At 38.8% G+C, this 23,159-nt stretch overlaps 1 protein-coding gene across 17 annotated transcripts in view; it reads right to left on the bottom strand.

Moving 5' to 3' along the window:
• Positions 1-2,733: 2,733 nt before the first annotated feature.
• The window catches only part of CSGALNACT2 (chondroitin sulfate N-acetylgalactosaminyltransferase 2), a 31,975-nt gene continuing 11,549 nt past the window's right edge, over positions 2,734-23,159 (bottom strand). For 6 of the 17 annotated variants that reach the window (XM_080596392.1, XM_080596391.1, XM_080596394.1 and 3 more), the window contains 7 exons: positions 17,132-18,372; positions 11,377-11,593; positions 10,755-10,856; positions 8,950-9,128; positions 7,323-7,417; positions 5,848-5,929; positions 2,734-4,715 (listed from right to left, as the gene is read on the bottom strand). In XM_080596392.1, the coding sequence (XP_080452518.1) occupies positions 4,423-4,715; positions 5,848-5,929; positions 7,323-7,417; positions 8,950-9,128; positions 10,755-10,856; positions 11,377-11,593; positions 17,132-17,789 (1,626 nt within the window). In that variant the 5' untranslated portion in view covers positions 17,790-18,372 and the 3' untranslated portion in view covers positions 2,734-4,422. Of the gene's footprint in view, positions 4,716-5,847; positions 5,930-7,322; positions 7,418-8,949; positions 9,129-10,754; positions 10,857-11,376; positions 11,594-17,131; positions 18,373-19,511; positions 19,670-23,159 lie in introns of all 17 variants that reach the window. The other 11 variants (XM_080596398.1, XM_080596396.1, XM_080596383.1 and 8 more) reach the window with 4 other exon arrangements.

The following is a 23,159-nucleotide window of genomic DNA, read 5'->3' as shown; positions in this document are numbered from 1 at the left end:
TCAGAGCCTGGTGACTGCAGAATGCAGCCTGAAGTTCAGTGTACTCAGATAAATGAAATCACTTAAGATCACTTCATAATGAAGGAGTATCCTACTATTTCTAGTTTCATTACAGAACAAAACCAGTCACGTGCAATCAAACTTCGAGCATTAACTCTTAAATTACTGATCTTTGCCTTGAACCGCATGTTGTCATAATATATCTTACTGTGTTTCAGCACGAAATACTATGACAAATCAGAAATAAGAAGAAAAGGTTTTAAGACAGATTTCAAAGCCAGTAAATGGCAGAAAGCAATTCCTGCTCACCCTTGCTGCTCCTGTCCTGCTTACAGGATCCAGACTTTCCTTGCCACTCATCACCGCTCTTCCTCCCAGCAGCTCTGTCAGCTCCAACTCCCAGTGGCTCCTGTGTTGCTCAAAAGCCCATACTGGAGCTTATAAAAAGCTGAAGGCTTCGTGGCACAGTGTTTTAAGAAATGAGAAAATCCATATCAAAGAAAAAGAGAGACTGGGCTAAAAAGGAAGGCAGCAAGTACACTACTTTGATGAAAAACAGAGGACAACATGATGCAAGACAAAGTGGTGAAAAAATAAGTCATCCAATTTTTCAGGACATGGTATTATTTACACAGCACATACAAGTTGTTTCAAGTATGCTAAGGAGTTGGGGAAAACTATTTGTGCTCCAGAGTTGTACATTTTTCTGCCTAATATTGATCAGTGACATAGCATTATGTTAACTGCTCAGGAGTATAACTGAAGTGTCACTAATATCCATAGCCAGATAGAAGATAGTCAATTTGTTAGCTTGGGATAATGCAGTGGTAACTTAACTTCAAAATCTGAGCCCTGAAAGTGGCTTCGCTCATGCATTTCCCTAAGACTAAGGCAGAGGAAGAAGAGAAGCACTTCTAGAGAACGTGTAGTCAACGGGCTTCTGTGGAAATGGACAGAGACCCAAAGAATGACTAAAAGCAGAACAGACCCAGGAAAGCAGCAGGTAGATGGTGATTTGACATAATTGTACAAATTTAAGTAACTTTTGAAGCAACACACTGAACAGAATCATTCTCTCTGCAGTCCACAGGTCTCAACCTTTTCTCTTTTTATTTTGGGATTACTAGGGACATCTTGTCCTCTTCTGGAGGATCCTTGTTAAGATAGACAAAACAATCCATCTGTGCAATATTCATCAATCAGCTCCGTTCAGTGAAGGTCATTTTGAAAAATGCTCATTAATTCACTGAGGAACAATCATTATCTGAAGTATGACATTGTTTAAGCTAACTACTTAAAAACATTGGTAAGTTCAATAGCAACATTCAAAATGCTACAGAACAAAAAAAAGAAAAAGGCCTATTTTAAGGTTAAATTAAAAGCTGCAAGTTTAAGGCAGTTACTTATAATCTAATTCCATTAATGAGAAAAATTAAGTGATAAATCGTTAGTGAACATGAGGTATACATGATTAGTAGTAATTCCCTGGAAGTACAAAATTTAAATCATAACAGCTTTTAATTTAAGTAACTGATTTAATTTCCGCTGTCATCATTGTTAATAAGCTACCCCACAAACTGTAAAAACACCATAAAACACTATTAATGCTATTAGTATTGAGCATTTTCCTGCTGTAAATGTTCTACAGATTGCAGGCAGTAAAATCATCTTGCAGAAGGGCAGAGGAGTTGTTGGATGTGTGTACTGTATCCACTATTTAGCAACAAAATGTATCTGAGGAGATTCCATATCCTTGTTATTACCATTGTGGAGCAAGTACCTTGCAATGACTTAACATAGCACAGAGCCCACACTAATCTCTCTGCATTTCTTGACACAGCACAAACACGCTCTTGATGAGCTGATATGCCATAGCACGTGTTCTCACACAAGCGGTTACTGCAGAGAGCAGAACTAATTGTGCAGAAGAGAAAGGCCAGACCTGCAAGGGCTCCAAGAAGTTCACAAGTCCTCAAATCATTATTTGGACTGCTTGTGTCTATACCCAACCCTGACATGAACAAATTGTAGTAGTTCTGACTTAACTTCAGTGCCTTCACTTCCTCATTCTGGGGTGATGAACGGAAAAAAAAGTTCTCAAGAGTAGTTCCTATTGATTGCCTTCCAGCATCTATATCAGACCAGTTTGGATTGCACAGATGCAGACAGGTGAAATTTTTCTCCTTCCTCATTTCAGCCACTTATGATAAGCACAACCACTGGAAATAGTAGGAGATAAGAGATCTGGCTATCTGCATCAGTCTGCTGTGTGCAAAACATGGGAACTAAACTGGTTGAGTGATAAAAGCTGAGCTGCAGCAGCGCTAAACACGTTCATACAATCCCAGCAGTCATGCCAGTGTGTGAAGTGAGAGGCATTTTTGATGCTTATTCTTGCACCAGCAGAGCCAGGACAGCAGTATCTGACTAAGTGTTAAGGGTTGGAGTTTCAGTAGAAGTTCCTACTTAAATCTTACTAAAACTCATCATGCCTACGTACTTACTCTTTTTCTCACTGGTACATTATTTTGTAAGTACCCACCACCGAGGTATCTTACAATAAAACATCTGGTGTATATGTAAGTTTTATATGTGGTCAGGGTAGACGTTCACCTGAGCTGCAGAAGTGTGCTGGTTGAACTTCTCACTGCAAATACTATTACTTGAATCTGGTGTGTCATCTACCTGGTAAAATATTATAAACATTTATTTCAAAGAAACAGCTTAAAACGATTTCTAAAATGCAGATATTCCATTTATTATACAGAGAAACAGTTGCAAGAAGTCTTGCAATGCATTCTCTTCACTCTAAGTACAATACAGGAAACTGTTCTCCACAATAAGTTACATAAAGGCAAATTTTATGTACATATAAAAGGATCAGTGCCTGGAACTATTTGCACAGCATATCTGCTATTCAGAAAAATCAACCATTTTAATTTTTAATTGCCTTCAGAATTCTTGAAGCAAACTGAATTCATTAACAAAACTTAATTACCTGGTTTGAAAAGGTTTGAGAAGGGTTTTGGCCTAGTTTCTAAATTCTGTGGAGACCATGCAAATGGTATAACCACTGAATTAGCATTCTCAGCATTAATTTTAAAAACAAATGTATTAAAAATTAGGCATGCCATATGGTAGCATATAAGACAACATGGAGAAAGGTGACCTGCCTGCATTTAAACTGCTTATGCATCCCAGAACACCCAAAAGGGGAGTAGGGAAGTAGTAGTGCCATTGTACAAGACACTCATGAGACTGCAGCGTAATTCTGTTCATGCATGCTTGACCCCTTCCACTCCCTCCCCCCTCAAAAAAAAAAAACAGGCAACTGAAAAACTGAAGAATAAGGCTACTGGGATAAATCAGTAGAACCAAAAGTATCCTGTGATGGAAGATTGTAACAGCACTTGCTTTTCCAGTCTGTGAAACAGCTAAGAGTATGTGATTTGCTTCCAAAAACACGTCAGGAAAATGACAGAGGGAAAGAAAGGGACAACACTGGCATAACAGTAAATGGGTCTCTAATAAATTTACATGGCAATTAAATGATGGTTCCTCAGCTTAAAGGCTGAGATGCACAAGCAGGGCCTCTGAATAAGGAGTGGGGCCAAAAATCCTTAAAAAAAAGTTTAATAGCATAGCTCAGTTCATAGAAGGGATTCTATGATGTGGTATGTACTGTGGGAAAAGACTACATCCAGAAATGCCCAACTGGAACATTCCCACCTTCTTTGATCCTTGATCCATCACCAAGATAAGGCGGTGGTGTCTTTTGCAGTGTGAAATTATATTAAACGCTCTAAAATTCCACTTAACATTATCATTCCCCCGCTCTTTCACATGAATTTCTTTGTATTCAACAATGTGCATGTCTGTTAATACAGCAAATGCAGCATCAAGCTATTGCTGTGAAGTCAGCCTGAACAGACAGCATACCAATTAGCATATCCTGTACATCTTTTACAGCAAGATTCTTTTTCACACCTCATTTCCACAACGGAGTGTAAGTATAATAGCCTTCTAACATCACAGTGCAGTGAGCCGTACAGACTGAAAATACTCAGCACAAGATTTAATTTAATTCTTAAAATAATATACATTTAAGAATCAAAATGTACCACGTGGAGAAGAGTTGAGTTGTACATTCCACTGATCTCTCCAATCGACACTGAAGACACTTTCCTTGAACTACATATACTTTCCAATTCCTTATTTGAGGTGCTTCAACTTGCAAGATATGTAGGTAATAGCATATCAGTCAAAGAGTTACTCAGAAAACAAATACAAGAACCAAAAAACCCTAAACTCTTCCTCACTGAAAAAGAGGCACTGCATTTTTAAGCTGAATTAAGGCTGTAAAATGATGCTGGTTCATTGTGAACATGAAGTCATCAGTTTCACCCTGTCACAGGGCTCCATTTAACCCACGGCTTCGCTGTTAGTCCTGTAAGCCTGTTTACGGAGGTGAGTCTCAATCTCCTCCCTGAAGACCAGCATCCCAAGGTGCGAGTGAGAGGCTTCATTCATGGCTTTGGACTGGATACACATGCGATACTGCTCTGGAGTGAGTTCATCTGCACAATGTTTCTCGTGCCAGAGGTGAAACAGACCAGGGACTGGTGTCCTGATCACAATAAGGTCACCGTGCAAGTACTTTCTGTAAAGGTGAACGTCCTCACCACCCCAGCCTTTCACTTCCAAGTCAAAACCCCCTATAAAAACAGTATCAGAAAACATGTTGGCATACAAGCTAGATCCAAGGTAAAAAAGAAGCAGCACTCCTCATATTAGACGATCTATGCCATACCAGAAATTATGGAGCAATTAAACTACTGCATGCCAAAGCATGCCAAATTGAGGGAGAGGAGCTTCATGCATTCCACATCTTTTACAGTGGAAGCTGTCCAGGACATAGATCATGCACTGCTGGCTTCAGAGAGTCCCTTACAAGAGAGCATCCAAATCACATTATGCATGACACCCCATGTGACAGCTGCAAGAAACTATAGGCAAACCACACTGGGTATGCTTGTGTTATTTTTAGCAACCATAATGGATTTTAGCAGCTGGAAAATGAGGCAGTCATGTACCATATGAAAAGCCCTCTCTAAAAGTGTCAGCAATTACTCCATAGGTCACAACTCAAAAAGCTTGATTAAGAAAAGTAATCTATTGCATCATTTTAAGGTCTCTCTTGCCTTTCCAGGACCATAGCGAGTATCAGTTCAGATTGGGGTATAGATTCAAAACTCTAGAATTATGAGGTCTTCATTTAGCATATAGCATACACATGTCAGGCAGTATGTCTGCTATTGGAAATCAGCCTGCATTCAAATCATCATATAGCACATGAGCTGTATCATTATATCTTCTGGCACATCATCTTCAAGAGAGTCTTCCAAATTTAAGTACACCAAGTTGTTGTTTTTAATAGCATGCCACAAGAGGGTGCCAAAGCATATTTGTAAAGCCTTTGAACAACTATAAAGTTCTTTCAAAGAAGCTTGAAAGTTTAATAATGTTTTTTTTTTCCTGTTAGCTGTTTACTTGAGGAACTTGCTTCTTAAACTGCTCATTTGCTCCAGGCAGTCAATATGAAATGTGAAAGAGTAAGCTTTGTTAACACTAAAAAATATTGCAGCTTTTAACAAATGCTCATCAGGTGGAACATCAAAAACTACAAAACGTGTTTTCATTCATTGGTCCAACTCGGTAATCAGCCAGTTGGACTTTGGAAAAATAAAAATTAAAACATTACTTCCCTGTAGTTAGATAAGAAAACAGGGAACACAGGAAACATCTTTTGAACCTCCCCACACTTTTTATGGTATAGTTTCATCTTACCAACAGTCAGGAAGTCTGTCCGGTATTGACAAGTCATCCCAAAGCCAAAATCCCTCCAGAAACCAGAATCCTTTTTGTGTACCTACAATTTTAAAACAATAGCTTTTTGAAATGCAAGATACACCCAAGGACATACATTGCACTTGGTTTAGTAGAACCCTAAACTCTTCTGATCATTTGCTCAATACAGGATACAGCATATAATGTTTCCAGTATTTCTGTGACATATTGCACATACGGCCTTCCTAATTACTTGCTCACTTTGCCCTTTTCTATCGGACTTCAAGTACTTACTCCTTTTGCAGTTTGCACTTTTACCTTTCAGCAACACCACGTTTTCTATGTCATCTACTGAGACCAATCATTGCATTTTTGATAGCTTATTGCAAAGTCATCTGTTCTTGGTAATCCAGTTCCTACCCAGTTTCTAATGGTACATTTGCCTCTCCTTATTCTGAAACATTAAGGAAAGTACGCTTCATTAAGTCAATCATAGAACTGTTGGATTCAAATAAGCAAATAGCATGGCCTTCAGACAAAAAGTTCACGCCTCTCAGCTGTGACTACCTGAGGCCATATACAAAAGCATCCCTCCTACAGCATTCTAGCAAAGAACTTGCAGGGAAGGGAGGGAGAACTACATTCAGTGACTGTGTTGCTTTTTGCTTTTGCTCCTTCAAACTTACGTATTTCAACAGTCCCAGCTGCTAAACCCCAATTTCACTTACACAGCCTCTTTAAAGAGTGTACTGCTGGATATTCAGTGTAGCCATTCCAACAAAGACTCAGAAATACAGCACTTCCAAGTTATCCTTAAACCCGTTCTCTCGAATGTTTGAATTTTGTTTTTTTTATTTTGCCTGAAATTTCCCCTAGAAGTAGTGTTTCTCATTAAAAAACAAGATAAAATTAATGATATAGCACCGAATTTCATAGATTTGGATAGCAAAGGAAAATTTGCAGAGCACAGCTGCATACTCAGTCTGAAAAAAGCCACTGACATCTTTTCCTATCTTGAGTTACATGGCACACTTCTTGAACCACCATTTAGGTAGTTAGCAAAGAAGTCTACATTTAGAGAAGCTTATCAGTGTTCATAGTTTTCTCCTTTCACTTATTCTATTTGATGGAGCACAGGATCAGAGTTCTGCCATGTTATTCCCCATCCTCCTAAAATACTGGCTTTCCAACACAGAATTTGGAATTAAGCAATAGATTAAGAACTGATTAAGAACTACCAACTTCATTTGTGTAGTTGCACATTTAATTTAAGAAGAACTCCAGGCTTATTTAAGAATGAATTTGGTACTGTTTAAGTTTGTCTTCCAAAATGCTTTGCCTATAACGGAGAAGAGTGTTTACATATACACTGCCAAAAGTTATAAGATATCCCACATAAGACTATCAAGTTACAATTAATTCTCTTTTAATACAAAGCACAACTAATTCTATTCTGAATAAGTCACGCTACTTACCAACTGTTGTTCTACAGGGGGTGGTATATCTTGGTTGGCATAGACAATAGCAGGATTATAGAGGCTGAATACCACAGGATAAAAAACCTTTTTCCCTAGAAGTCAAAAAGGAAGTTGTTACTGCAGGCATCCTTTCTGAAGGAAAGAGGAAACTAGAAACTAGTCTCTAACTGAAATAATAGTTATTAGCCATCTAATGAAAACAAATAAAATGTCTAACCACTAGGATTTTCCATTCAGGTAACCCATGGCATCTTGTGGGCCAGAAGCTACAGGAGCAGGGGGAATATATACACAAATTCTTAAACATATGTTTTATATATATCCACATTATATTTGTATATATTGACATGACATTAGAAGACAGTGAAAAATCCCTGCAACAATGTTAAGCAGAAAAGCAACAAAAATACCCAAGTCCAAGTAACCACTCGCACAGCTTGAGTTTTGCTACCTTGCCTCTTTCCACACGCACAGAAAGGCATGTACATCCAGGATGCCCAGCAAGAGCATTAAGCATCTTGAATATCCTCATTACGCTGTGACACCAGTTCTATGCCTGTTCCAGAAGCTCAATAACGTTCTTACTATGCCAGTAGTGCAAAGGTATCAGCGATAGCCCATGAGAATACTCAGTACCTTGATTTGTGTATAAATTTGAATGTGTCAAGTGTTTTCAGATCTCACTTGAAGCAAAGACAAACTGTCAGCATGAACTAAGCAGTCTCTCAAACTCTTCCTTGTACAAGCTCACAGAACACTCCTCTCCCAAAGTTTTTCCAATTACATACGCAACTCACTTCATGAAGCGCAGAGACAGAAATAAACAGAACCAAAATATCTGCCTTATAGCAGTCTCTTGTCTGTTTATTATGTGAAGAAAAATATCTATTAATTCCAAATGAACTAATTTGAATTTGGAGAATTTGTTTTGGCATTTGGAGAAAAAGTTTCCTGGCTGCAACAAATCTGGAGTAAGAGTAAGCATTAAGGAATAAAACAAATGTTTGACAAAAGAAGGCCTTCACTAGCACGCTTGTTAACTAAAGAAAGCTTTATCCACTGTTACACAATCTTGTACAAGTAAGTTTCATGAGCTTGAGTAAAATGGTCAGAAGAACTCTGAGCTTGGCAAGTAAATATAGAACCCTAGCTCCATCTCTGTAAAAAGCACACTGTTTAGCTCTACTGAAAACCATTCCTGTGATGCATCTTGGCCATGCAATCACAAGTATGAGAACACACAAAACAAACTTGTTTGAGATTTTGTTGCAACAAAAGTCACCTTCTGTAAAAAGTGCTGCACTGAGTTTTGTTACGCAAGTTTACATAGTTTGTTAAAACAATTAAGCTGTACAGCTTTCTTTTAGACTTCCAGAAGTTAAGAGAATGTGAAAACTACTTATTGTGCAAAAATACAGGTTCTTAAGACAAGTTACACTAGGGTAAAAGTTATTTCTCAGTCAAAATAGTGTTTTCATGTCCGCACATAGAATTTTTCATTTTCCTACGTGTATGGGATTAATCAACTCCACCACTGAGGTTAGTCTTCTGTATACACAACTCAGATCAATTTAAGCCAAACAAGAAGACGAGACTCAATTTCAGCAACTTTAAAGGAACATACCAGGCTCAGCATTTAAGCGACAACTGTTGAGGAACTCAGCTGTGAAATAAACATCAACATCACAGAAGAACATCAGGACCTCGCCCTTTTCCCAGGCTCTGGCACCCATGTCAAGTCCCCGGCCACGGTTAAATTCCTCATTTAAAGAGACGAGTGTGTAATTGTGGAAGTTAGTTTCTCTAGAAGAAAAACAGAGCCAAACCCAAAATAAATCCGTGTGTGGAGCGGAAGGGACTATTTATACTTCTTCAGCATTTTACAGTAGTGTCGCTCCGGAAGCTTTTTAGCATCCCATTATATCATCAGGATGAGAAAAAATATCAGTTCCACTTTGTCTATTTCGAGTACCGGAGTTTAGACATGGCAAAGAGATTAACCTCAGTCTTAGTCCATAACTTCACTTCACAATAAATCATTTGAACAGATCAAAAAGACCTTCTGGCAACTGATATTAAAATCACCAGGCAATAGCTGTCTGCTCCTCTGAAGGCTTCTTCAAGTCTGAGAAGAGGGCACATGAAGCCTGAACACCAAACTCATATGGCAAAAGGTCAGCTGTATATTTATGCCACCATAATCCAGTCAATTGGCTTTTCTTCACTGTTTCACACCAGTAGTACACATGGATGTACTCACTGTAGAAGAAAGGAAGAGTAGCCAAGGAAGGTTGGAAATACACCTGAGGAATACCTTCAGGCAAAGTGTCCCATTCAGAGACATTACAGAGGACAATTCTCAAAGGGAATGGAATGAATATATCTAACAGTAGCACCACTAAGAAGATTCAGATAAAGACCCAGTGAGTTTGCTGCTCTAAGCCTGACTACATGTTGTTATGAAAACAAGTCTCACAAGGGAGCACAGCAGGTGGCAGAAAGTACCCCAGGAACAGAAGGCAGCAATCAGCAAGTTGTGTGTCACAGAGGCTTTACAGGAGTAAGACAAAAGCATTCCTTGCTTCCTAGAAGATTTCCATGCATGCCAGATCTACCGACCACAAAATTTTAAGCCAGCAGCGTATCTGTCTGTGCCCACTCCTGGCTAACCAATGTCATGGGCTCACAGGGTTAAGAACAAGGGCTCAGGCAGAGCGTGAACTCCTTAGAGACTTAGAGACACTATTGCCTGACCCAAAGGTGAGCTGTTGTTTGTGAGGTATCTGTTGTTTAGTTGGGCAAACCTGTTCCTGGAGGCAAAAAAGCAACATTTGAGAGTTTTATACCAAAGTTGCTGTAATGCTACTTGCTGTGAGTCATAAACACTTGGTTTCAAGTTGTTTTTACAGCAGAGGGCAAGTGCTGGACTCACTACTTATTACATAGACAACAGAGGGCAAAGCTTAAACTCCTTTAACAGACTCAGCAGCCCACCAGCCTTCCTTGGCTAAGGAAGCCAATCACTTCTCTTCCTTATCATTAAATAAAATCAATTCCCTAGTAAAACAACTATCAACACGTAGATCCCAGTTCAGAAGAACTTCCGTTCTTATCAGAGTATCAGCATGATTGAATACTCATGGCAAAGTTCACCCCTGTAGTTTTGTTTTGGATTGTCTAACTGAAACCTCCAAGCAACTACTGTTAATCTTTTTTGGCCTCTAAAATGATTTACAGTAGTTTTCAGGAGACTTTTGCAACTTCAGCTGTAAAATGCCAACCAAAAAAACTGTGTAAGGCTTACTTTTCCTTTTAGCCTGTAACTGACTGTAAGATTCTTCTTTTTATTGTTTCAACTTTTTTAAAAATAACATTTTAAAATGCAATCAATATTATTTGTATTGACTAACAGCATATCAACACACTTACCTAGCTACAGACTCCAGGATGTTTTTCACTTCCGATAAGCCATCTTGTCCAAAATATACCACTGTGAGGTGGATACGCTTATCCTGATGAATACACACATCCCTATAAACACAAGCATAAGCTGATATTAATTATTACTTGCAACATAACAGAAGCTTCAGGTACTTTAAAGCTATTGTGTTTAGAAGTATTAGCAGATGTAAGTATTCTGGTCAGACTTCCACTAGCTTCCAAGGAAATCTAAAAAAAAAATCTTTCCCCACTTTTCACATCTTTCTGTTTGAACCAGAAGGCTCCAATACTATGTATCTCCATCACACACCTTATTTTGTAAACAGAAGCTCAAAAGCTCATGTAAATAGAAAGTTTTCAACATCATGTGAGTCCAGACTCACAGTGGCCCTGGCATTCACTCTAAAAGGGATGCTGTTTGAGAATCTCTCAGTTCCTTTCAGAAGGAACATCTCCAGACAATTGGTTGAAATGACAAACATCCCAAGGCAGCTGCACAAAACATTGTAATTAGTTTTGTCACAAGTCCACCAGAACAGAAATTCATTCTGAAAACAAAACAAAATACTAAGTCACCAACATAACTCACTGTATTATCTCATGCACCTACCTAAAGTTTTGCATAAATTGTGCAAATGCCTCAGTTCTTCCAGCAAGAGGTACAATAATGTTTATGATTGATCTAGAAATATCAACCGTTTCACTCTTCACTTTCATGAGGGGTCCAAAAGGTCGGAACAACGTGACATGTCTGTATTCCATGCCATCCATCTTCTTATAAAACAGCTCATACTGTGTCCCCTTATCTCTTTCTGTACGATAGTAACCTGAAGAATAAGTCACACAAGTAATTTATAAAGTCAAAGATGCCAGCAGTTCTATTTCAGAAACAGTTTTTCCTGAGAACTCTGAAGTGAAAAATAGAACTTTTGAGGGCAAGTTTCTGCTTTTTCCTAATACAAGCAAAAAAAAATCATGCTTACCCTCCTAGCTTCGTAAAACAGATCTGAAAAACACTCAAGTAATCTCTGGGTCCCTCTGTTTCTTAGAGGTCACATCGGGCTTTATGGCACTTTATCAATTTCTCAGGGCCCTCCTTCAGAAACATCTTAAAATTTTCATATCCTTCTTCTACCACGGGGCCCAGAATTGCACACAGCATGTACACCATCTTACCCCAACTTCTTCCCTCTATACCTTAAGCTCTCTTTACCTCCCTCTCAGTTGCCTACAGGGCTTTCCCTAAACCTTCTTCTATGTTATTCTACCCCCGTTTCCCCCCACAAACCAAATCCAGTTTCATTCACCAATTCCCCCTCCTGCTGCCCTTGTTCTGTATTCACCCAACAGTCTTATAACAAACTCCCTATTCGATAGTGATTTTTGTCAGACCCCTTCAGCTTTCCATTAGACAATTCCCCTTCAGCTCTTTGTAAGATGCCTTCTTGCAGGTGTACGTGGGCACAGGCAGAATTCACAGGAAATGCCCATTACTGCGCTAGAGGGACTGTGGGAAATAGGCTGTAGCAGAAGTTGGTGCTGCAACTGAAAGTAAATGGTAACTGAATCTAACTTTTCTAACCTTACAAATTAAATGTTTTTCACTCTTCAAACAAAAAGTTTGTAAAAACTCCTTTAAGACACACAAATCCACATTTATTCTTTGTGGAACTGAGCTATATAAAATATGCACATCTTAACGCAGAACAAAAGTATGACAGTCTCAAGTCAATATTAATTGGAAGTACCAAAAGGGGTGGTTTAACGAACAAGGAAAATCCAGTGTTGACTGTTAGAAGCAGATAGGTCACAAATCCCTCAGTCTTATTTCACTCCAATCCTTTATGCCTGGTAGTCGAGCTATGTAGCCTGAAAACAGCCTCTTGGCTATAGAGCAGCTGAAGCACCAGTATTCTCACATCACGTTCTCATATGATATGCAGCAAATGCATTATACCCCTATTCCTGTATATGTTAAAATTCAGTACTGTACATTATATACCTTTTTCTAGCATCCAATAGCTACGTCAAGATAAGTACCCTATGACTGGTAAGTGAAGTATTTAAAAAGCAGAGTTGCCAATAGCTTACCTTTAATCAAAGGATAAACTTGTATGACACTACAACAGAAGGCTGGGGTAGGGCAGAATTAAAATTTCTAGATTAAAGTAGCTTGATCAAGTTACAGCAGCATTTTTTCCACAGACTCAAATGAGAGTCTAATTTTGAGCATTGCCTTTTCAGCATTCAGCTGCTGGAATATGAAATTGCTAACTTTTGAATCTCATCATCTTACCAGTTCCACAATTTTTTTTAATAGTATGTGATCCTAGAGTTACTTCTCTTGCTATGAGCTAACCTCCTTTGGCAATCTACTAATGTGAATATTTTTATGGGATTAGAACTTCTATACACAGAAGTCAGAATTGAGATCAGCCAGAAAAAAAGAACAACATCTGGTTTACTACTTAGTTTTTATTACATGAGTCAGTCCTGGGTGTTAAAAAAATCTGAATATACTATCTCACCTTCCAACTAGCATATTCTGGCTGCCATCCAGAAACAGAGCTTTATAAGCAAAGAAATAAAAAGCAGCAGAAGTAACTTAACAGTTGCTTTTCCTGGTCCAAGAAGCTTTATCAGCTTTGCAGAGTTCTGTTTCTCACCAAACCTAATCTTACGAAACTGGGGATCAATTGTTAATCAAAGTCAAAAGGTTTTCTTCAATTGCCTTAAACTCCCTTACTTGTTTCACATCTATCAGGAAAGCTACCAAGCATTTGGTCTGTGGAATGCAAGATGTGTCTTGGTTTTTGTGTATTAAAGTTACCTGTTGACATTACCTGGGTGCGGGCCTATTTCTGGTCTTAGAATATACTAAAGGGGCTGTTTGCATGACAAACAGTTCAGTATAATAAGGATTCCCAAGGAGTTTCAGCTTTGAGCTTAGAGCACTGGGATAAACAATTTTTACATGCTGAGGACATTTTGGGTAGGGAGTCTTCCCTTGAGTTTCAGATCAAAAGACCATTTCTGTCCTTGGCCCTGTCCTAACCAGAAACACAAAAACAAGGAAAGCATGCCCCAACAGCACTCAGTCTGGCAATCACGCAGTAGCAAGACCTTCATTAGATACTAACAAAGTGCTCATTAACTTCTGAAAGTAAGGTAAAGCCCTGTTTTCCAAAGGCTATTTTTTAGTGGCTACTCAATGGAAAAGCTTTTAATCTAAAGCACTCCACATAAACTTCACTGGTTTATTTGTGATGCATCAGATTGAACACTGAAGAACAGATGACTACGAAGGCTTAGTTTTGCATCACCATTCAAGATTCAAATACCACAGGCTCCTGAAGAAAGGGGATGGACCAAAGTAATACCATTATGCTCTTTCCATCTTACTCACCTCACCCCGTGTTCTCAACCATATTCAAACATGGATCTCAATGAAATTGTCTATTTTTAAGCACTACCTTAGAATTCAGCACTTAGGTTCATTGCTTGTAGTTGCAGACCCCTTCATTTGTGAACATAGGTGTACTGCAGCTTCATCCTCCCTAGGGGTGCTTTGCATGCAAAGGGAATAGCGTACTCTTGGTTTTTCTCATACCCTCAAGAGTTCAAAGACCTAATAGCAATAATAAAAAAAATACTTAGATGAAAATGCTTCTGAAACAGCAGCCACAGAAATAGTTTTTTTTAAGGTCAGATCTTTGTTAATATCAGAATTCTAGAAGTTTCATTTGGGGTTTGATCAAAGCAAAAAGGGTAACAACGCAAAAAAAGCCCTGTAGATCTGAGAAACTTACTGTTTTTCTCCTCAAAAAAGTCACTTGAGCTTTGTGAAAAAATCATTTCAAACTTTCAGAAAGGACCTCTATAGTTGAAATGCATACCTGCAACTTCTTTTATTATTTTGTTTTTAAACTTCATGTTACTGCACTAAGCTGGGCAATACCCATGTCTTTGTAGACACTCTGCGTAAGCACAGAAGGGAAAACAGCAGCGACAAGAAAGCTACCATCCATCAGCATGTATTTTAATTTTTTTGGCCTAAACTTGCTAAAGTTTCTCAAACTTGCAGGTTTCTCAAAACTTCAGTAAAATTGGCACATCTACATTAAAATCTGATCGTTATGCATTAACTAATGCAATGTCTGTTTTCTCTTCTTTTGCCCTAGAACACGAAAAATCCAGTTTCTCAGCCTCTTGTTTCAAATTGCATAAAACCCCAGTCTCAGTCATAAATCACTGATTTTCAATTATTCCTATCAGCAAATAGGATGAGAATACAGTACTTAAATGACATATCATTTGTTTAAACTGAAATTTTAACAAACTGTCTTTAAATGAATAGTTGCTGGACTAGCATTGTTAAGTTGTGCTCTTCGCACGTTTACACAAATTGTTGTGACAACTTCAGTCAGCACACTAAGTTTGCAACAAAATTTGAACCAAGTAGTTTATGATAGCTTAAGGCAGCAGTATTTTCTAAATGGGAAGGTGTCAACTGTCTACCTGGACTTCTATCAGACACCGTAAGTAACACTAGAGCATTGGTCACAGTTCTACAGTGCAAGGGACCTGTAGGATGTGCCACCAGCTGGTTCCATTTCTTAGCTCTACGTTTTCAAACAGAAAACAATTAACATTCAGAAGCTTTTGTTTTCCTGGCCCAGTGTCTAAATTAGCCAGTAGTATTTTCACATACACAAACACAAAACACCCACACAGCCCACAGCTTGTCTGAAACAGTACAGTGGTATATAACACTATAGCTAGCTGCTAACACACCCATGAGCTACAGCATGAAAATATTTTCATTTAAGTACACTAACTGTAGAAAAGATATACAGTAACCTATGCTTGAAGACACTGCCTTTAAAACAACATGAAACTAGTTCGTTTTCCAAGAAGAATTCTAAATACACTGGCGTGAACAGAGGCCAAGGTACGAAGTACAATTCAAAGGTCCTAAATCTGCTTGCTTGGACATCTGCAGCCATGAAATGCAGTACCCTAACAGAAGTGAACATCTATTTCAGTACTGGTTAAAAATCCACTAGAGACTATGCATTATCCAAAACAAAGGAAAAGCAGCTGCACACTTAGAAATAAGACACTGCAAGAATAATTTCCAGACAAAATAGAGTTTTAAATGAAAGCCCTTATAAGAGCCTAACACTGCACTGGCTTTGTTATACGGCAAGTGAAGTAGATTCTATATCCAGCCCCACCTTCCTGAACAAAGAGCTTGGCATTAAACTTAAAACACAGTAGCCGTCAAAAGCAGAGACTGTTTCTGAGCTACAGACCAATTACATCATCTTAGACTGAAAGAACTGATTATTTCAAGGCCAACAGCACCTTTCTCCAGCATGTGTTTGCTTAATAGCGTAGACATCAGTACCGCTGATATCCAGAGTCCCTTTTATAGTAACGTTCTCTCATTTATAACATAGTCCAACCTGTTTTTATGGCAGCATGAACTGTATTTAATATTGTAAACACAAAAAACAGGTACTAGGACAGTTTTTGATAACTCATCTCCACCAGCATTACACTATACCTTGAAAGCCAACTTCTACAGGAATTATTGCTAATGCATTTTTTAAGCGTGCCAGTAAGTGCTGAAAGCATAAATGCTATTTGTTTTTGCATGTTGTATAACTAAATTTACAAGCACTGAAAGAATTGATGAGAGAACGAGAGAACTGAAAAGTGCTGGTATTAACAGTCCCACGTTTCAGTGCAACTTTGTTACATGCTTTTCCCCAGTAAGCCCAGTTCAAAGATGCACAGCCTGGCACAGACCTCATGACTAGTGTATCACGAAAGGTCTCTTCAGAACACCACATTCTTCAGCTGACATAATCTTACCATGTTAATCTACCTTCCAACATGAGTACGCCAACTTGATGAAAGTCCGAAGCGTGAATATTAACTAAAGGTAGTAGTATATGGATGTGTGAACAAGAGAACCTGTACCTTCTTAACCAAGTAGTTTAACTATACTGGAACAAGAGATTCAATCAGTTTCTCCGCAAGTCTTTCAGTTATTCAAAAACATATGCAGTTGCATCACAGACTTGAGCCAAAATCTATTACAAAGGCCTCTATTTTAAGCAGATACAACTTGCCCTGCACACTTCTTTTGAAAAAGATGTCTTCTGAAATGAGTATCTTGTTCCCTACTCAAAAAACATAAGAGGTATTATTCTCATCACCGGAAACAGAAGCTCTTGCTGTATAATTACTGTTTCAAGACTATCTTCAAATAGGTAAAAAGTAAAAATACAAACATAATTAAACGCCCATTGTGATATCGTTACGTTAATTGGCTGGAAAGCATCTAATACACATACCTTCTACAAAATCATTTTCGCTATACAGCTGCCTCTCTCCTACTCCATCATCATCATCTTGACCATCTTCTTCATCTGGATTATTGATAACTTCTAGGCCAGCCTCAATGACTTCCACCAATTCATCTCGTTTATCCTTTCTAACAGGTTTCTCTTCTGGATGCCGAGTGAGCCCCATCTCCAGCTGGAATACTTTCATGGACGTAAAGCTTTCGAAAGGAACGACACCATATTCACTAGGCAGTTTGGCCCCCATGCTCACCTCAGCTTTGTCAATCTGGGAATGGAGGAACTCTAGGAGATCATTTGATGCTTGTTCTTTGGTGCCCTGGTAGTTCATACCATTGACCTTGGGGCTCTTCTTTTCCTGCAGGGTTTTCAATTTATCACTCATCTCCTGAAGCTCTTGCTTTAACTGGGCAATCTGACGTTTCAGACTGGTAGCTCGGTTTTGGTAATGCTCTTCTTGTTCCTGCAAGAGAGCTTGATAGTACTCTTTACCCATGTTCTCACCTATAATGCCAGGTAGAGATCCATTATTATCTGTTTGTGGGGTACACTCGAGCAAATACATGAGCAAAACTAAACTGAATAGAAAGGCAAGGCCCACTAACAGCCAGCGAGTCCTGGCTTGAATTACTAAGCCTCTTCTGGGCATTCTCGTATTATTTCCGTTTCCAAACAAAAAACATAAATTATCTGCTCATGCCTTTTTGGGAACATCACCTCAGAATTCAAATCTCAGGAAATGGAAGAAAACATGACCTTAACTGTTACTGTAAGCTCTGACAAAGTAGCAGATAAGCAATTTTCAACCTCTTCCTTAATCAGGTGTCATTGGAGAGAGAAATCTGAAGTTCCTGCATCAGCCATGACCATCAACTGTATGTTTGGCTGACTCCATACAATTTGTTTAGGATTTCCTACCCCAGACAAAAAAAATGCAAAAAGTGGGGGAAGAAGGAAGACACCAGTGAAGAATCATATTCCCATTTCCTAACAGAAACACAAGGAGTTTTTAGCCTACTTGAAATTCAGCAACGGAAGTCTGCAAAAGTCATTTTTATAAACTTTGAAATCGACAGCCTCTCACTTTCCCACTGTGAGAACAGTCTACTGTTTAGTAACAGTAATTGTTATTGGCTAGTCTGACATTTTCCTCTGGCACTTCAGTATTTTATTCCACTTCTCCCTCCTTTCCTTGGAATCTGTGGTTTGAGTCAGCAAATTGAAGACAGAACCTAAAATTTAAAGAAAGGTACATATTAGAACTACAAAGCAGCTGATCATTTCAAAAACACATGAACGAAGTTATAACATATGGGTGCAAAGGATGACAGTGAGAAGGGGTGGGAAAAGTGAAAAACATTTCTTTCCATCGCAATACCCAGTGATCCCCTTTGACACAGGGTCTGGAAAACAGTAGTAGGAACAATCCAATGAAATGCATTTTTCACATAACTAGCTCTGAGCTAGCTAACGCAGTAATGGTTCTAGTCTCATCAGGTTTTATTTAATTCCCCTGCTACTTTTTTCCCCTTCCCACTGTGGGAAGAAAAAAAAGGGAGCATACTCTTCTTATCCCTCTAAATAAAAATCAAAAAAAACTTTGACGCAGAAGTTTGCATTTCCATTTGCTTTTACTTCAGTAAATATATTTTAGAGAATACTTAATAATATAGTATTGCAGACTTAAACTTTGAAGTTCACAGAAATGGCATTTCAGAGTAGTACACACAACAGAATTTGTATTTCAAATACAGATTCCCAGGTGAGGAAAAGGAGCTTCAGACAACTGGACCACTAACATTTCTACCTTTCAGTTTGGATAGGTAGAGTAAAGAGGCACTGACATTTTGAACTGGTCATCTCCTTACAGCACTGACTAAGCAGACTATGAACTAAAGACCCGTGAAAAGGTCACAGTTACTTAAGAGGACATCCAAAATGACCATCAGCAAAATGGTTCGTGGGCCTATTTCAGTGACAGTACAAAGAAACAACAAACAGGAGGGATGCAGCAGAAGCAAGCTTGAAGCAGGTTATTCTGCTTCCTAAAGCTAGTAAAACACTCCATTTAAAATTTGGTTGTAGAAATTAAGTGAAGCTCATTCAAACTTATCCAAGGGATCTATTAGTTCTACCTCCATGTTGAACCACGTTGTAAAATTGTCTTGGGGAGATTCTGGAACTTGACTAACTTCAAGTTTTGTTTCAGTATGCTTATTAAATTGGAAAAAAATGCTTACTCCAATCCTCTTTATACATAGGTTGACCAGATTGCTATCTGACTGCCACAAACCAGAAAGCCAGCCTTCTACCATTCTTCCAAATAAAGCCAGTGCCACAAAGCACTTCATGCATTTAGAATACAGCTTACATCCTTGCAACATCTTTCTGATATGTCCTTGTAATATTTCTCACTTTCCATTCAGCTTCCAGCACCAGGATAGCGCTTCAGTGAGTATCAGGTACCATGCATCAGTGGTAGCACGATATTCAGCACCATCATTTGCAAGCAAACTCCAATGACAAAGCCTGAAAGATTAAATAATTTATTTACACCACCAATACTGGTGATCACTGATCCTAAATTTGCATGCATACCATGCACACCAAGTCTTGCAAGAGCTGCACACCTTGTAGTCATCCAGATGAAGCCTATGGTACTGCTTGAAACCATTATAGTACTTCTAGTGCTAGCATCCACATCTGTGACCCAGTCACAAGTATAAATTAGATACTTTATATAACGATTCTATATAAGCAGTTTAAAAGCAACAGTTATCTGAAACCAGAGCTTGTTCTACTCATGTGAAGCTACTGGACACTTAGGTACAAAATAAGCTATGTCAACTGAACTCCAGAGGACATTTTAAGCCCAAATAAGACAGACACTAGTCACTTCTCACTGAACAAACATTAAGGCACTTTATATGCATTTATGTAAAGTGACCAGCACCAGATGTATCCTCAGACTGCTGACCAGGGTCCAGATGTGGTAAATCAAGGCAGACAAAAAAATAATCTACAGGCTAAAGCTAGTTAACAAAGGTGATGCAATTTCCTATGGTTTCTTTAGTTGCCCATATGATGTTTTTGCACATTTCCTCGTGAATTCTTGTTCTGTTAGAATGCAAGAGGTGAAGCCACAATTAGTAACATGAAGAACCATGTATTTCTTCAAATATACAGAAATGCTAGACTAGCAAAGCCCTTCCATGCAGAAGCTTGGACATCTTATATCAGTTATTGCATACTGAATAATTGATCAATGCAAAAAACACTGAAAAATCCAGCTCCAATTATTTACTGCGCAGCCTTATTACTATTGTCAAGAACAACTGTTTGTATATACAATGATGACAAAATGCTATCACATCATCACAGCAACCAGGTTTTTAAGAGATGCTTTTGGTACTGGGAACAGGGTAGGCAACAAGGCTAAGCCTTACAGCTCAGCAGAACGTGAAGAGCACTTGCTGATTTTCCCTCTGCATTTCTCTTCCCTTCCACAGGATAATTAAAAAATGAAGGCATGCAGTAGAAACTAGATGCTAGTATTTCTAGTGAAGAGACTGTCTTAATCGCCTACCATTGTACAGTTCAATGATGGGCAGTGCAGGCAACTGTAAACCACTGCTAGATTTGGTTCATCACAACCCCTAGCTTCGAACTGCTTAAGTCATGCGACCTCCTACCACCACAGGCTTTAAATAATCACTAGTTGTTGTTAAGTGATATGCAGAAACCCCTGAAGCTGGGGCATTAGCATATGAGGCCTTCATTCAATTCTCTGATCAATAAGCTGCCTTGTGTTCAATTTTGGCGAGTCACTAAGTTTCTTAGGTCTTATTCTTCTCTTAGAAACAAGTGAAAACAGACTGCCTGATGTGGTGGCAAGAGGACAAAGTATACTAGGAGATTAAGACTCCCTCAGACAATAGCGAGGGGCCGTGAAAGAACAACTCTAGCCTTAATTAGTTCCTTTACTGTGGCCAAATGTACATCATTATGGCAATCGCAAATTGAGTCAGCGTGCCTACACAGGGACTAGCCATTTCCATTGCATCGTCAACACAAGAACAAAAGATTGAGTAACTACAATTTTTGAGTCTTACCTACTGGCACTAGACATCTGTTTCATGGAGCACTGCCATTAGGGGTATTTAAAGCAGAGAAACAATAAAGCCTTTGCAGCAACAGAATGTACTCATGGTGGGCTGTAGAGACCTCACCAATTCTTTTCCTTATTTGTTTTAATTATCCCCTCATTAGTTGAAAGCCTTTCCTAGTGAGCTACTGACAATCTTATTAAGACAGACTTTTGCATAGAGATGGACTTCACCTATTTGTTTTCAACAGTTTTAGTGCAACACCTTAAAGAACAGCCATCTTCCACACTATTGCTTCCATGCGGCCTTTAAAGGCAATCAATGTTTGTGCAACTGATTGTCTTAAACGTTAAGATTTTAAACTGCACATGGAGAGCTGAAGGTCTAAGTTAGTTTACTAAAATGGTGGGGGACTGAGCCTATTCAGATACCTTGTCTTTTTTTGGTACTATTACTGCTCAGAGAGTCAGAGGAGTCAGATATTGAGATTTTCCCCTCAAAGAGCTTGAATTTTTCTCATTTACTACCTTTTAAGTGTGCTGCCATCTTTGGAAAAGGTTCCAAAGATCTAATAGCTACCAGTGACAGGACTGAGCACACCCCCACCACCACCCTGTCTTTGTTCTTTCAGTTGTAACGTGGTACATTCTAAAGTTTATAAAAGAATAAGATTACCTCAAAAAGTAATCGTGGTAGTTCCTGTGGTCAGCATCCTACCATTTAAAGATCAAATTCCAAAACTTTAAATTGCACGTGTTGGTATTTCACTTCATTTCAATTCTTCAAAACAAGGACATTTGCAATAGTCCCCATGATCTCCAAAGAACAAGACCTGAGTCTTATGCAATGCTCAGGAAGATTTGCAAGTCTTCTAGAAGCAACTGGTTGTTATTCTTCCTGCATTTCCAGGGCCTTATGTATATTCAGCTATGGAAATGCTTCTGTTCCTTACAAGAGAGCTCACTGATCCTCTACGCACAAGGGGATAGACCTGCATGTTAATTGAAAACGCTTTTAAATTGCTTTTTTATTGTATTAGCACTCTGTTTTGGTTCCTTGTTGCAGAGGATGAGTACTTCTTTCTAAACAGGGGAAACATTCACACTTGGAGCAGCAGCCTAATTCAGTATGCTTCCTTCATGCTAGACTGTGCGGACATTCCTCATTTTAACATGTTCTACTTCAGACATGTCCTTTTCATTCTGCATGCCCTAGATGGTCATAGTTAAGCTGCTTAGGAAATTCCAGCTGATTTTCATAGTTGTTTTGTTTGTAACTTCACCAGATGCCACAGACATTGTGTCTTAAATCCTTCCACACAAACACTTTTCTCCTTGGCGAGTTGTATAATGAAAACTTCAGGTCCAGTATCATCCCCTGAATATTTTTTTCCTGTTCAGTGACACCCTCCTCTCAGCATTGCCTGTGAACACTGGAGAAACACTGCACAATCAGTTCATTTCTCCCTTGCTGAAACCAACAAAAAGTTCAATGTTTCTGCTGTCTCAGAGAATCTTTGCATAAAACCCTAAAATGAGAAACCTCAAACCATACCTCTAGTACGCAGAAACACATACTGTGCGCTTAAGTCCATTTGGGTACAACCTCAGAAGAGACAGAGGAAGTTGTTCAAAGGCTGCGTTGTAAAGCTCTAGTCAAATGAGTACCAAAGTCAGGCTTTTCTGCTGTTGGGAACATTACTAGGAAGGTAACAGCAAATAACACATCCAAGAGGAGTTAGTGGCCAGTTTCCTGAGAAAGGTGAGAACCAGTCTTTTATCTGGTACCTCACTCACCCTCACTGGACTAACTATGGACAACGTTACTATCGCCTGACTTGCTTTCAGGTACATTTCTACTCCAGGTAGCCCGAAGACAAGAAAGAAGCTGAAAACCACTGTCCATTTATGGAA

The sequence above is a fragment of the Anser brachyrhynchus genome (genome assembly GCF_964034855.1).
Source record: "Anser brachyrhynchus genome assembly, chromosome: 6".
Classification (NCBI taxonomy): domain Eukaryota; kingdom Metazoa; phylum Chordata; class Aves; order Anseriformes; family Anatidae; genus Anser; species Anser brachyrhynchus.
Note: the sequence above shows the minus strand (reverse complement) of the source record. Positions and strands in the feature narration are given on the sequence as shown.